This window comes from Mchenga conophoros, linkage group LG3 (assembly GCF_057382185.1).
Source record: "Mchenga conophoros isolate Kocher_MC1m ecotype Shallow Benthic linkage group LG3, M_conophoros_male_GT1.1, whole genome shotgun sequence".
Lineage (NCBI taxonomy): Eukaryota > Metazoa > Chordata > Actinopteri > Cichliformes > Cichlidae > Mchenga > Mchenga conophoros.
Genome location: NC_140528.1, coordinates 47,168,714 through 47,184,162, shown reverse-complemented (window position 1 = coordinate 47,184,162; position 15,449 = coordinate 47,168,714). Strand labels below are relative to the sequence as shown.

The 15,449-nt window shown below is 41.3% G+C and overlaps 1 protein-coding gene across 1 annotated transcript; it reads left to right on the top strand.

Annotated features, from left to right (window-relative positions):
• Positions 1-6,429: 6,429 nt before the first annotated feature.
• On the top strand, positions 6,430-9,969 carry LOC146579052 (uncharacterized). Its single transcript, XM_085260815.1, has 7 exons — positions 6,430-6,460; positions 6,673-6,717; positions 6,926-7,186; positions 7,293-7,538; positions 7,950-8,099; positions 8,284-8,324; positions 9,904-9,969. The coding sequence occupies exons 1-7, from the start codon at positions 6,430-6,432 to the stop codon at positions 9,967-9,969; spliced, it is 840 nt and encodes a 279-aa protein (XP_085116941.1).
• The last annotated feature ends 5,480 nt before the right edge of the window (positions 9,970-15,449 follow it).

The following is a 15,449-nucleotide window of genomic DNA, read 5'->3' as shown; positions in this document are numbered from 1 at the left end:
GTGCCATCCAACGGGAGAGTTACGGGTTCCAGACCTTCTTTGCCAATCGAGTGGGAGAGATACAGAAGACTGGGCCTGTGACCGACTGGTGGTGGCTTCCTGGCCAGTTCAACGTGGCTGACCTGGTCACAAGAGGATGTTCCCCTGAGCAGCTTGGTGAGGGCTCTTCATGGCAGACCGGTCCCATGTTCCTAACCAAGCCAGTAGAGGAATGGCCCATAAAGTCAGCTGCAGAGGTGGCCTCTGGGACTAGAGAAGTCGTCAGTCGACTCCAAAGAAAGGCTTTTTCTGCCATCTTAACAAGGTCGCAGGAAAGGGCGCAGACTACTCCAGATGGTTTTGATAGCGTCAAAGCCGTGGTCGGCGGCCGAGTAAGTCCAGAGCTTTTACCATTCAGCAACAAGGTTACGTCTTTTGAGACTAAGGGGTCTCCTTCTGTTGCTTCTAATGTCTGCAGGATCAAGGAGTGCTGGGGTTCAGCCTTGATAAATCAAGTAGATCTTTCACGGTTCAATTCTCTAGCCAAGCTCTGTGGGGTCATAGCTTATGTCCACAGAGCCTTGCGCTTTTGGTTATCTGGCAGGGGTCGAACTGCTGTAGGATTAAAGTGGGAGGCAGTGCCCACGGCTCAGGAGCGAGTAGAGGCGTTTCAGGACTTATGCCTCGCCGCCCAAGCAGGTGTGACTTTCCCTACGACGATGCTCAACCGCCTGGTTGTGCGCAAGGATAAAACAACGGGGCTCTTGATGTGCTATGGTCGGATTCAATCCGTTGAGGAGGAGAGGTCCGGGGTCCCTTTGATCCCCTACAAGTGTCGGTTAAGCTCTCTCCTCGCTGAGGACGCCCATCGTGTCAACCACGAAGGTGTTTCTGCCACCCTTCTTCGGATGAGGAAGAGGGGCTGGGTAGTTCAAGGTCCCAGGATCGTACGGAAGGTGATTGATTCGTGCGTAAGTTGCAGAAAGTGCAGGGCCAAGCTATGCACTCAGGTGATGAGTGATCTTCCTCCCGTACGTACTACGCCAGCAGCCCCTTTTGAGTACACTACTTTGGACTTGTTTGGTCCATATTTTGTCAGAGACTCAGTAAGACGACGAGTGAAGAAGAAAGTTTGGGGCGTGGTTTTTAGCTGTATGGCCTCAAGAGCAGTTCATGCAGACATAGTTGAAGATCTGTCAACTGAGGGCTTCCTGAAGGCATACCAGCGGTTTACTGCCCTGAGGGGTCACCCCAAGAAACTCTGGTCTGACCAGGGGACCAATTTCGTGGGAGCTAAACCTGCGCTGAAGGAGCTCTATGATTTCCTTGCGGGTATCGACAAAGACGAGATCCAAAGAAAGGCAGCCGTAGTTGGGTCTGACTGGATGTGGGAGTTTAGTCCAGCGGACTCCCCACACCGGAATGGAGCAGCAGAGGCAGCTGTTCGCGTGTTGAAAAGGGCGTTGAGTAACGTTGGTGAGGAGGGAAACTTGACTGCTCTGGAATTCCAAACCCTCCTCTATTTGGCGGCCAACCTCACCAATGAGAGGCCTATCGGGGCCAGAGCTCAAATTCAGGAAGAAATTGTAGATGTGTTGACACCAAACTCTTTGTTGTTGGGTCGGGCAGGGCCCAGGGGCGACAACATGGGTTTTGAGTTCCCTGCCTACCCATTCAGTCGTCTACGTGCAGTCCAGGTGGAAGTGGACAAGTTTTGGAGACGCTGGAGTCAGTTGGCCGGGCCGCACCTGTTTGTTCGGCAAAAATGGCATGCCCCGGCGAGAAATGTTTCTGTTGGGGACCTTGTCTGGGTGGCAGATCAGAACGCACTTAGGGGTCGTTTCAAGCTGGGCCGCGTGGAGGAGGCAGATCCGGATCACCTAGGTGTTGTTCAAGATGTCAAAGTAAGGATTTGTTGTAGTCGTCCCATCAACTGGTCTCAGGCAAGGAAGGACAGGGAACCATGTCATTCCACCATTCTCCACAGGGACGTAAGGAGGTTGGTGGTGTTACTGCCAGTAGAGGAGCAAGAGGAACGTGGTTCATCCCCCTGAGTACCCAGGAGATACTTGCAGATTGGGGACTCTTGGGTGTGGGGACCAGGCCCAACCTGTTTAAAACACTGTTATAAGACTTTTTGTTTTCTATATTAGTGTTTATTGCTACTGGTTATTGTGGCCTACTTAGTCTGGCACGTAGCCCAAGTGGGAGGTGTGTGGTTTTTTCCCATATTACTAACATGCCAATTTGTTTGTTGTGATTTATTATCAGCCAGACTCATATTTGCTTTAAATGACAAATTTATTTAAGACGGAGTGATTTATCTAAGTCTGGGATGGTATGTGTTAACGGCCGCTCATAGATCCTACCTGCCGGATCTTCTTTTCATTGATATCGCTGTTATGACTGATGAAGCCGAGCTGGTGAGTTTCTGTGTTAACCAAGTAACGTGTTAAAGCTATAAATATGACTATTACTAAACTGTACTGTCATTAATAGTGTTGCTTTGTTAATGTTGTATGGTTGTTTTATTTTGTGTCTTTCAGTTGATTACCTGGCATCTGTAAAGGCACGGTTACTGTACTGGTGTTAGTTTATGGTTGTGAAATAAACTTATAAAAGGCAGCAATCAGATGTCCGAGCCTGAGTACGACACAGTTTCATCAGTTAAAACACACCCTTACGGTGGGAGTTTGCTAAATTAAAGGTAGTTAACTTAGTAAAAACCGTACAATTATTTTAATAGATGAATACATCTGACTATTCAGATACAGCTGATTTTATAGTTTAATACTCTTAACAGCAATAAAATACCATCCATAAATATTCAGGCTACCCACAGAGAGTCTTCGTCTCCTTCACGAATGCTCCCGGGTACTGCACCATCCACTGGACCAGATCTGGGGCACCCTTTCTGCACAGGCACCAACAAGGAGTAGTAAAAACCAACTCCAAAAACCTTTTTGTTTTTTGTTCGGTTTTGTTGTTGTTGATGTTTTTGTTTGTTTGTGTGGGTGTGGGCAACATGCGATGGCTGCTGTTTTGTCCATCCATCTAACTGCACACTTCTTTGGGTTGGCCGTGAGCCCCACCTGCATCAAGGATTCCAGGTCGACGGCCACTTGCTGCACATGCTCTGCCCATGTGTTGCTGTAGATAATAATGTTGTCCAGGTGGTCATCAGCATATGTTGCATGTGGACGTATCCTGTCCATGAGGCACTGGAAGGTGGTTGTGACTCCAAACAACAGAAGTGAGACAAATTGGTACAAACCATAGGGAGGCCATTTTATTTTCCTTGGACTCTGCAGACAAGGGAGTCTGCTGGTTGCCATTGATTAAATCCAGTGTCATTAAAAAGGAACAGTACCTAAAAGGTCCAGGAGCTTTACGTTTCGCATTTTAAATCTCAGTATTTTTGCACATCTGCAAAGTTGTTTTCAATTTTGATGGGAGACCTGTAGTGTTACTAAGACCTCAATACAAATTTTATCCCCTCAAATTTTATCTCATTAACTTTCTATTGTTTTGCAAAATGATAAAGACATTAAATATTTTCATCAATACTTTTATTTTATTACCATCCCAACACAAAAGCAACCTCTATTTCTTGGATCATTTTTTAGGCCAGAGGCATCTGTTTCTCTTATCCTAGAGCATCACCATGGAGTGCACTCAGTGACAAAGATGGAAATAAATGTTCAAAAGTTACACTAAATTAAAGTAATGTTTTTTTATCATGTATTGAGATCAGAAATACAAATTTTAGAATAGAATAGAATTCAACTTTATTGTCATTGCATATGCACAGGTACAGGGCAACGAAATGCAGTTTGCATCCATCCAGAAGTGCTTTAGTGATATATGTATATTACAATATATATTAGCAATAGTATAGATATGTAAGTATATTACAGAAATGGGTCTATTATGGTATGTTATAATGTACACGGTATGAAGTATGTTGTGAATATTCTATAACTAAGTATGTACAGGCTGTAGTGAGTACAAGCTATGTACAGGCTATGAACAGGATATAAATATGAAAAACTATACAGAATATGAAATAAATAACTTTACAGAAATCTGAGATATACAGCTATACAGAAATGGGAACTATGCAAGTTGTAAACAGTTGTAGGATTAAAGATTATCGAATGTACAGAATGATTATTTACACAGAGCTATACAGTAGTGCAGTTAAGATAAGTGAGGGTGTAGATAGTTTCTACAGAGGCTATATAAAGTGCTAGTGGTTGTGAGTGGTGGTTCACTCCATGTTATTATTGTGTGTTTGAGGGTACAGTTGTCCATTGTGGGTGTGTGTATGTTCAGTCCATGAGTTTAACGTGGGTCAGATGTCAGGAGGCAGAGTTCAGGAGTCTGACAGCTGTGGGGAAGAAGCTGTTCCGGTACCTGGTGGTCTTAGTCCGGAGGCTCCTGTGGCGCCTCCCAGAGGGCAGGAGGGTGAAGAGTCCATGTGATGGGTGACTGGGGTCTTTGATGATTTTCCCAGCCCTTTTCAGACACCGCTTCCTGTAGATGTCTTTTATGGCAGGAAGTGGTGCTCCGGCGATGCGCTGGGCAGTTTTCACGACCCTCTGCAACGCCTTCCGGTCCGAGGCAGAGCAGTTCCCGTACCAGACTGTTATACAGTTGGTCAGGATGCTCTCGATGGTGCAGCGATAGAAGTTCACCAGGATGTCTGAGGACAGGTGGTTCTTCCTCAGAGTCCTCAAGAAGAAGAGGCGCTGGTGAGCCTTCTTGACCAGCTTGGAGCAGTTGGTCGTCCAGGTGAGATCCTCGGAGATGTGGACTCCCAGGAACTTGAAGCTGCTCACATGCTCCACAGCCGTCCCCTTAATGTGGATGGGTGGATGTGGGTCAGCATTCCTCCTGTAGTCCACGATGAGCTCCTTGGTCTTCTCGGTGTTAAGCAGCAGGTTGTTTGTGTCGCACCACTCAGCCAGACGATCCACCTCCTCCCTGTAGGCGGCCTCATCGTTGTCACTGATGAGGCCAATCACCGTGGTGTCATCTGCAAACTTAATGATGTTGTTGGAACCATCAGCAGGTCTGCAGTCGTGGGTGAAGAGGGAGTAGAGGAAAGGGCTCATCACACAGCCTTGTGGTACACCGGTGTTCATTGTGATGGTAGATGAGCAGCGGTTATCCAGCCGGACATGTTGGGGGCGGTTGGTCAGGAAGTCCAGTAACCATTTGCAGATGAGGGAACTGATACCCAGGTCTGTCAGTTTCCTGATGAGTTGTGAGGGGTGGATTGTATTGAATGCTGAACTGAAGTCTATAAACAGCATTCTGGCGTAGGTGTTGTTGTTGTCCAGGTGTGAGATGACCGAGTGCAGTGCGATGGAGACTGCATCCTCTGTGCTCCTGTTCTGGCGGTATGCGAATTGGTGGGGGTCCAGGGTGGGGGGGAGACAGGATTTGAAGTGTGCTAGGACCAGCTGCTCTAAGCACTTAGTGATGATGGGGGTGAGTGCTACTGGGCGGTAGTCATTGAGGCAAGATGGGTTGGAGTTTTTGGGTATCGGGACGATGGAGGTGGATTTGAAGCAGGCCGGTACCACAGCGTGGGCCAAGGACAGATTGAATATGTCTGTGAGCACTCCTGCAAGCTCCCCAGAACACGCTCTGAGAACACGCCCGGGGATGCCATCAGGACCTGCAGCCTTGTGGACATTGATCCTGCTCAGCACCGCTCCTACATCGGTGGGGGAGAGAGTCAGAGGTTGGTGGTCTGGCGTCACGTCTGCTTTGGTTGTGGTTGTGGGGTTCCCTCGCTCAAAACGAGCATAAAAGTTGTTGAGCTCGTTGAGGAAGGAGAGGACGCGGGGGAGGGTTTGGTGGTCCTGTAGTCTGTAATGGTCTGGAGTCCTTGCCACATGCCAAGTAGGACTCCAGACCATTACATTTAAGCAGAAATGGCAATTATCATACATGAACAGATTCTCTCCCTGACATTTTTGGAGTATATCTGAGTTAAATCATTGGGCAGATAAATATCTACTATGTTTGAATTACAGAATACTTTATCTATAATAGCATTTACTGTCCTGTAACTGAAAATAACTTCAGTGACTTGACTTCAGACATGACCCCTAGAAAAGGTTTAAAAGGTTCACTACTTTTGAGACATATCTCAGCACAGTTCACCAAACTGAGCACAGGAAACATGAACCAGTCTACAAGCTGCATCAAACACAGCATTAGTCTGAACTGGTTTGTTGTTCCGCCCACTGACAGTGAACTGAAACAGTGAGGCTTGACTTGACACAAAAACAGCTCAGCTTCTTTGGGAACGCTTCTTTTGTAAAACTATATAATAGCATTAAGTCTGAAACTATTTAATTATTTTAAAAATACTTTTAGTAGCAAAGAGACACCTGTGCTCACTATTGTTAAGTCTTCCATCTACATCAAGACGACATGGAGATCAGAGCTCTCTGCATCAGACTGTGTGAGTAGTTGCTCTAGTTCTACATTATTAATAGATTTAGGTTATTCATTCTGATTAAAAATATGACAGTTTACTTTGTTTTATATTTTAGGCTAGAAAAGTAGTATTTTTGTGGACATATGAGATGTAATAATACTTTTAAACTTTTAGTACATTTAGCAATTTTACAGTACATGTGTTAGTTACTCTGTACCTCGTTTATCTCTGTTCAGTGATGACCATCATGATTATCTTGGGTGTACAGGATGAGAAAGTTGGTGAGTACCAGCTGTTTGCTTGTCCATATCAATGTTCACATTTTGGACAAGGAATTTAGCAGAAAAAAAATAACTTGTGAGAGAAAAAAATGTTTCTGTGATATTTGTTATTGTTTTATTTACTGTTTTATTCATTCACTGTTGATGTGTGGGATGCCAGATTTAGTAGTAAACTTTAAACTGAGTCTTTCTTTTTTCTTTGTTTCAGATGCAGTTTCTCTTCGTGTTGTTCCAAACAGATTGCAGTTCTTTGAATATGAATCAGTGACATTTTATTGTGAAGGAGTCGATTATTGTGAAGTTGTGCATAGAATTAAAGGAAAAATAGAATCATGTAGTAAAACCAATAAGATGACACCAACAGGATCATCCTGCTCCATTCAAATTGTTTATGCAGACAACAGTGGAGAGTACTGGTATGAGACTGAAGGACGGAGAAGAAGCAACATTATCAACCTCTCTGTCACTGGTACCTTTGAAGAAATAAACATTAAACAAAAATTAAAGAACTTTTTATAATAAGTTTTAATTAAATTTAATTTCTAGTATTTAACTATCAAATGCATCTCATTTAGCTGGTCCTGTGATCCTGGAGAGTCCTGCTGTTCCTGTGTTGATGGAAGAAACTGTGACTCTGAGCTGCAGAAGCAAAATTCCTTCCTCCAACTTCAAAGCTGATTTCTACAAAGATGGATTTTTCACCCACAGAAGCTCCACAGGAAGCATGACCATCCAGAGAGTTTCCAAGTCAGATGAAGGACTTTACAAATGTAGCATCTCAGGAGTTGAAGAATCACCAAAGAGCTGGCTGAACATCACAGGTGAGACACTGAGATGTTTTAAAATAAGATTTAGACATACATATTATATGAATGACAGTTGATTTGGGGGAGGCTGTTGCTCAGGAGGTAAGAGCAGGTTATCTGCTGATCGGAAGGTTGGTGGTTTCATTCCTCCCTCCCACAGTCTGTTTTTAAGTAGATCTTCGATGCATGCTTCGGAGTATGAATGGGTGTGAATGTGTGTGTGTACATTTTTTGAATACTGATAACTTTCCAGCTTCCAAACCTAAAATGCAGATTTCAATAACTAAAACAGGTGTGTGGTGTTTTAGAAGCTTTAATTTCATTGGAAAGATTTTTAATGTCATTATGAAGAGCGAAAATTAACTTTTGATGGTTTACCATTCTTGTCTCATTTAAACCTTCCTGTTTTTTCTAACCACCATTTAGAGTCTCAAAATAAAAAATCCAAATCTAATCCAGACGAAGAGGCGTGCCATTTTTCCTCTGCTGCCACACGGATCATTTCTACCATTTTAGTTAGTGCCCTGTTGGTGGTAGTGGGACTGTATCACATTTGCAAAGCTTGCTGTAAGAGAGGTAATGACAATTATTATTATTTCTATTATTATTTTTTTTAAAAACTTTAAACAACTTTTTAAAAAACAAAAGTGAATGTCATAAACTAATTGGCTTGAACTAAAAAAAAACATTTATACCTTTTATATGTGTTTAAAAAGCAAATTAAAAATTATTTTGTCATTTATTCCTTTAATCTTCATAGAGGCCGACACAGTGGATGCAGGCAAAGCAACACATGCTGCTGTAAGAGAGACGGAGGGTTCTTTACTCAGCAACAGTAGCACAATATTACTTCTGTCAAAAGGATTTTTTTTTCTCTTGTGGTGTTGTCTGTATCTTTGTTAGACGTGTATGTAATATTTTTGTATGTAATATATAGATGCGAGTGATAATTTGAGCATCCAAAACTTACGCCCCAAATGGAAACCACTTAGAAACAATTTTAAACCTCTTCTTTTAGACACGAACTGTGTCTCATACGTCTCAAAATGTGAAGTTCATCTTCAGACATCCATTCTGTTTCAAAATTAACTTTAAACGTAATTAGTGTTTTTTAACAATAACATTCAGTGACTAGCATTAACTGTCTCATAAAGTACACTACTGCAGGAGAAGAAAATGCAAAATAATAATTTTACCATTTGACAACACGAACAACAAAGTAATATATAATGGAGTAGTATAGTACAAGACATTAAAAAATTTAACAAAAAAATGTTTAGAGCTGTAAAGTGTGATATCTTGGTTTTGTGCAAAGGCAGGATCAAAAGTAGCGCAACTGATATTGTTGTCAAATTATCAGGCAAGCAGCAAAAATTCAATTTGAAAAGGAAGTTTTTAGTTAGCTCAGTGTTCCGTATGCCATCGCCTTACATAACAGGCCCATCTAGGAATGACATCGATTTTCTTTCTAAAATTGAATTTCAGATTTTCCCCAAAATGTTAATGAATACATTAAAAAACAAACAGGAATCATTATCACTAATATTGCTGTGCTTATTATCGCCACTATCCTGCTTCATTACTATATTACTATATGAATAATATAGCAACATATTACTATTACTTCCTTATTATATGAAGATGCATTGACCTGTATCTACTAACAATTAGGCCTTGGTGATGCTCAACTACAAGGTAATATTAATTGTGATAAAAAGGCATGCCCATGACCACTGATAGCGGAGATAAGAGATGGACGCAAAATGCAGGCACCGGCTTGATGCGAGTGAGTGTTCATTTACAAAGGTGAGGACACAAACAGAAGTGGGCATGGCACAAACAGAAACTAAGGGAAACCTGAACTGGAAAAACTAAGGAACAACAAACCAAACTAACAAACCTGAAATGCAAGAGACAGAGAGTAGAGATGCAGGGCAACATGGAGAATGAAATGCATGAATAAACAGACGGACCAACAGGAAGCAAAGGCAAATACACAATATAGACGCAGGTGAACCTACTTGGGCAAAGGACACAGACCTTTAAAGTAAAACAGGAAACCCACAGACTGAACTTACAGACGCAGACTCAGTGACAAAAAACAGAGGGAGCACAGAGTACAGGGACCAGAGTGACATGAGGAGCAGAGGAAACCAAAACCTAAGAACTAGAAACAGAAACCAAACCAAACCGGAATACTAACAAACGTGAACCAAGAAGAAACCACAGACTAAGAAACATAATACTACAAAATCAAAAACTGGGTCACAGACCTAGGAACGTGACAATCAGAAACATCACCAAGTAAGTGTTAATGAACTAAGAAGAATTTGTGTTTTTTTATTTAAAATTTCTTGTCTACCAATTTATTTAATTGTAGCATTCGTCCGAGCAGAAGCAGGAACCAGCAGAGCAATGTCTTCAGCAGGTCCCCAGCAACCCGTAGCAGTGGATTCCTTCTATTCTACTAAACAAAAGGTAAAACTATGGACACGGATGCCTTATGTGCTGCATTAAGGCATCCGTTAAGGGTTGGTAAAATTGACAACTTCATACATGGAATATTTATACTTTTTCACACATATAACACTGCTAGATTTGCATATGTAAAACTCTGATTTCACTAATGTTTCACACTGAACATATTTTTTGGGAACTCCTCAAAGACCTGAATATTGGCGTGGAATATGCACCATAGTCATTCTTTTTTCTATTCTATGTTTTACATGTATGAGCAAAGATGGTGGCGTGCACAGATGCAGCGGCTCACTGCTCCTCACGTTTGGTGCTTTGTTTTTTACTTTTTATACGGATATATGTGTGGGTGCATGTGTCAACTTACAGTCATCAAGACCTTCTGAATTTGGAATTAGTCTGACGTAATATTCATTGCGTAGCATGTCACCAATTCCACGGCATTCCAGAAGAAATAATAAGAACTCCAGGGTCTTCCCAGCGGCAAGCCAAAGAAGAAATGTAAACAAAGAAGGCAAAAGTTTGTCTGCAGGGTAAGCCTGCTAGTATGGCTAACAAAACAACGATTTAAGCCACTGCTTCCAAGTATCTTTCTCTCAAACGTCAGGCCCATAACCAACAAAAGTATGTACAGGACAGCAGCATTGTACAGAGACTTGGCGGCAGTCATTAATTCTGGATTCAGCTATTGAGCTTGCAGGTTCCAGTTCCGAAACAGTCCTAGGGGGGTGCAGTTAGCCATTACTTCTACCTTGCTAGGGACTGTGGAAACACCCTGATCAGAGATGACGTGGCCCAAGTAGCAAACCTCCCGCTAGAAAAAGGCAGATTTACCAAACTTTGCTTTTAAACTTTTAAACCTCCAGCTGGAGCTGACCTAGCACTACATACAGTCGCTCAAGACGTTGCTGTACTGTTGATGAGAAGATTACAATGCCATCAAGATAGAGAAGCAGAGACTGGCATTGTTGATCACCAAAAATGCATAGCTTTAGTTTCTGGAAGGTGCTAGGTGCATTAAAGAGCCCAAACGGCATTCGGTTCCATTCAAATAACCCAAAGGGAGTGCAGAACGCAGTCTTGGGTCTATCCTCTTCCGTAACTGGGACTTGATTGTAGCCACTGGCTAAATCCATGGTGGAAAATCAACAGGCACCAGTCAGAGCATCTAGGGATTCCTCAATGTGCAGCAGGTGGAATGCATCTATCCTCGTTTTGCACGGGCTGCCACCCCGAGCAGTCATGTCATGGGAGATCAAGTTAGTGCAACCCAAGTCAGTCTCATAAGCAGAAAAGACAGAGCTGTATTTCTTAAGGAGAGACCTCACCTACTCCTGTTCCTTTGCTGACAGTTTAGACAAATCAATTCCTTGAATCTGATCCAATTATCACTGATCTTATTATTATTTATTATTATTATTACTAACATCATGGCACTTTTGTAGTGCATGGACATGGAGCTTAGGGGCCTCTGTGACAGAGCCCAGACTAAACAATGCTTCACCATGTTGCCCAAAAAGCTTGTGGTAACATTTCCAAATAACATTCATCCCTAATGCACCTGGAGGATCTTTAACGATCAACATGCCATACTGTGTACCTGTGATATTGGTCTTCCTTCTACCACCTGCCGCTGGTTTAGAGACTTCCTCTCAGACTATGTAGACAGAGTTAGAGAGGAGCCCTATCTTTCCCCAGCCCTCAGTACACCACCTTGTAGTGAGTCAGGGTTAAGGCTAAGTCCCCTACTGTACGCTCTGTACACACATGACTGTGTTCATTCCCACCCAGACAACACAGTCGTAAAGTTGATACCACCATGGTGGAGATCATCTCTGGGGGAGACGAGACGGCAAACAGAGCTGAAGGTTAGACACTGTCAGACTGTTGTGTAGACAACAACCTGGACCTCAATATCACCAAGAAAAAAAAATTGGTAGTCGACTTCAGAAGGTGGAAGTATTCACTGCAGCTTTTAAGCATCAACAGAGAGTGTGTGTTAAGGGTGTCCAGTTTTAAGTTCCTGGGTGTGCACATAGACACAGACCTCCAAAGGAGCTCAAACACCTCAGTGGTTTTAAAGAAGGCCCAACAGCGTCTCCACTTTCTGAGAATCCTCAGAAAAATGGACCTGAAGAAGGAGCTGCTGATCGTCTTCTACCGCTGCTCCATTGAAAGTGTACTGACATATTGCATCGGTGTGTGGTTCTCCAGCACACAAAAAAGCACTTGAGACAGTCATTACTATGGACCCCAAAAATAATTGGACATCCTCTTCCCTACCTGAAGGACCTGTACAGCACTAATTGTCTCAAGAGGGCACGCAGCATCCTACTGGACTGTACACACCCAGGACACCGGGTTTAAGCTGCTGCTGTCTGGCAGGAGATTAAGGCTGCTGAGGTCTCAGACGAAGAGACTCACAACAACAATAATAATACACAACAATACACATGCACTTCTTCTTCTTTTAAATAAAGTTACTGTGTTGCGTTGTGTTGTGTCATGTTGTGCCATGTTGTATGTAGTGCCAACTTGGGACAATATTCCAGTTTCATTGTACTATTCTACTATGTATGATTATGCAATGACAATAAAGAGTTTTCTTGTCATCTATCTTACATTTTTTCTTCTACACTTATTTTGTGTGTCTCACAGGTTGCAGAGAGAGAGAGAGCTGAAGAAATAATCACATCTGAAGGAGAGTGAAAACAAAAATATAACTCAGTTTTATCACATATTGTTCTAGTAATTAACCAAGTTGTACATTGTCATCTCAGTTTTGTCTACATGTCTATAAATTGTTATATGTTTTCTTTTTTCAGATACAGCTATTTGCCATTACTGTGTGGTCATAAGTATATATAAACCTTTGCTTGAATACAAGCAAAGGTACCAGCGTGATATTTAGAAGTTGAAGTTTAAACAAAGTGTTCGATCATTCCATTTTTACACATGTATGTATGAATAACTATGTATGCTGTTAAAATAAAAGTGCTGGTGCAGCTTTTAAAAACACCCATTGTGGTCAACTGCTAATGTCAAAGTGTCACATTACTTATTACACAACAGACACACTGAGGTTGTGGTCAGCAATGAAATATAACTACCAAGTCTGATACTGAGCACGACTTTAACTGACTTCAAGTTAAAGTCTATTAGAGACACCACTTATTTTGTCTGGGTATACACAGACAAAATAAGTGGTGTCTTATTTCATTCTAAAAATTATCTTAAATAAAGAAAATGATCTGAATTTCTACCTTACATTTGTTCATTTGTGAAAAGCATAAATCAGGAGCTCTATATTTGCAATTTTGTGCAAATATAATGTGTCTTCAATTTAAAGATATAATTAATGCATTTATAAATTAATTAATGTGCAATTAATTTAAAAAAAGCCACATGCTCTACATACATTAATGCAAGTAGGCGAATAGAGTTGATTTTTTTTTAGCTTTAATCTCAGCTGTTGGCAGTAGTCAAAAATAAAAATGTCTCTATTGTGGCGAGCTCAGACAAGGAGGAGACAGAGGTATCGTTTGGTCTTGCTTCCCGTGAGCCAGCCAGGGAGCACAGCCGTTTATTAACATTTGCAGAAGAACACTGCCGCTAGCTAACTGCTCAGCGCGGCAACAACAACAACACACAGGGCGCCCTCTGACCCCGGAAGGACACACCGTCGCAGCGAAAAGGCGTCACTCATCACTATGGCAACATAAACAAAACATAACTGTACAAACAGAACCCCGGACAGCCCTGACCCACTACAATATTACAATATATATATATATATATATATATATATATATATATATATATATATATATATATAATAGTATTATTTTAGGTTAGTGTGACAGAGGTAAAGAAAACTCTGATATTACTTTCGTTATCTGTCCCTTCACTCCCACTGTTTTTCATTCATCCAATGAATATAGACTTTCTTCTAGACCCATTTACTACTGCTCAGCCCAGGCTGATACTCACCCACAAGGTGAGCCTGGTTGTGATTAAAAGCTATTTAATGGTGGCATTGAGATTAACAGGAGACACATTAGCAACTTGAAAGAATCATCGATGCGCTCCCTGATGCAGCTGGTCACAGATGATCTGTACTCCTACCAAGTTGGTGTGGTTCAGTTTTCCTTTTCACTGTAGGGTCCCTTCATTCTTAACATATCTGTATTGACCTGAGTGTAAATTCGGGAGCTTAATGTGTATTGTACAAGCATACACCCTTCAGGGCAAAGCTATGCCCACAAACGGCAGCGTAGAAAATCCAGGCAGCTTCTCAGTGTCTGAGCAACCAATCAAAGAGCTCTTTACATCGCACTACATGGCTAGTTTGTATTGCTTTGGGATTTCAGAAATGAGATAGCTAAAGAGTAGTTAATCCAATAGCTAATATAATTTTAATGTCAGAACTAAATCTTTGACTTTTTAAAATCATTGAGTTATTTATCTTTTTAAAATGTGTTTTAAAAATGATTTTTAATTTTGAAATTAGAAACTGTTTTTTGAAATGAGGTTTTTATTGAGAGTTTATTTCTTTTTTTTTGTGAAATTCATTTTCAAAAGTATTTATTTATGTATTAATAATTCATTTTGAAAAATACTGTTTTTATTTAAAATTGAATTATTAAGCATTTTGAGTTTGCATGTGTTTTTGTCATTTTGAATTATGATTTATGTTTAAATCCACTTTGTTAGTCATGAGTTTATAGTGCCGAGATTGTTCTGTTTTGCTTTTGATTATTAGATTCCCTCTTGTGTTGTTCTTACTTCCCACGTGTTTCACTCTGTTCCCCCCTGCTTGTCATGTTTATCTTTGTTTTTGGGTTTATCTGCACCTCTGTGCGTGTTCCCATTACTTCCTGTTTTACTTTGGTAGTGTCTGTGTGTGTCTGTGAATATGGTGTCTGTGTGCACCATGTTTTGGTTTGCTTCTCTTACTTTGAATGTACCTTGTCTCATGTATTATGATTAGCTTTGCCTTCTCTGCCTCGTGTGTAATTTGCCCCAGCAGTGTTCCCCATGTGTTTCATGTTCCCTCATCATTCCCTGTGTCTTTAAAGCCTTTTGTTTTCTTCTGTCCAGTGTTGAAATCTCTCTCCAGGCTTTGTGAGGCTCTCTGTGAAAAGTCTAATTGATTTTGCTTTCAGGTTTTAGTTGCAGTTTTTTTCTTTACTTGGACATAATCAAGTGAAAATATACTGTAAAGATAAAGTAAAAAACAAAAACATCTTAATAATTACTAATGAAGTTGGTTACCAGAAGGAAAATGGTGGCCACTTGCAGAACCTGGCAGGGTAGAATATTTATCATTTTATATAAATATAACATACAATGTTAATTTCAGCTACCAGTAACAATCAGAATCACAATGTCTTTATTGTCATTGTCACAGGTACAACGAATGTAGAAGTGGTCTCCAACCAGTGCATCATC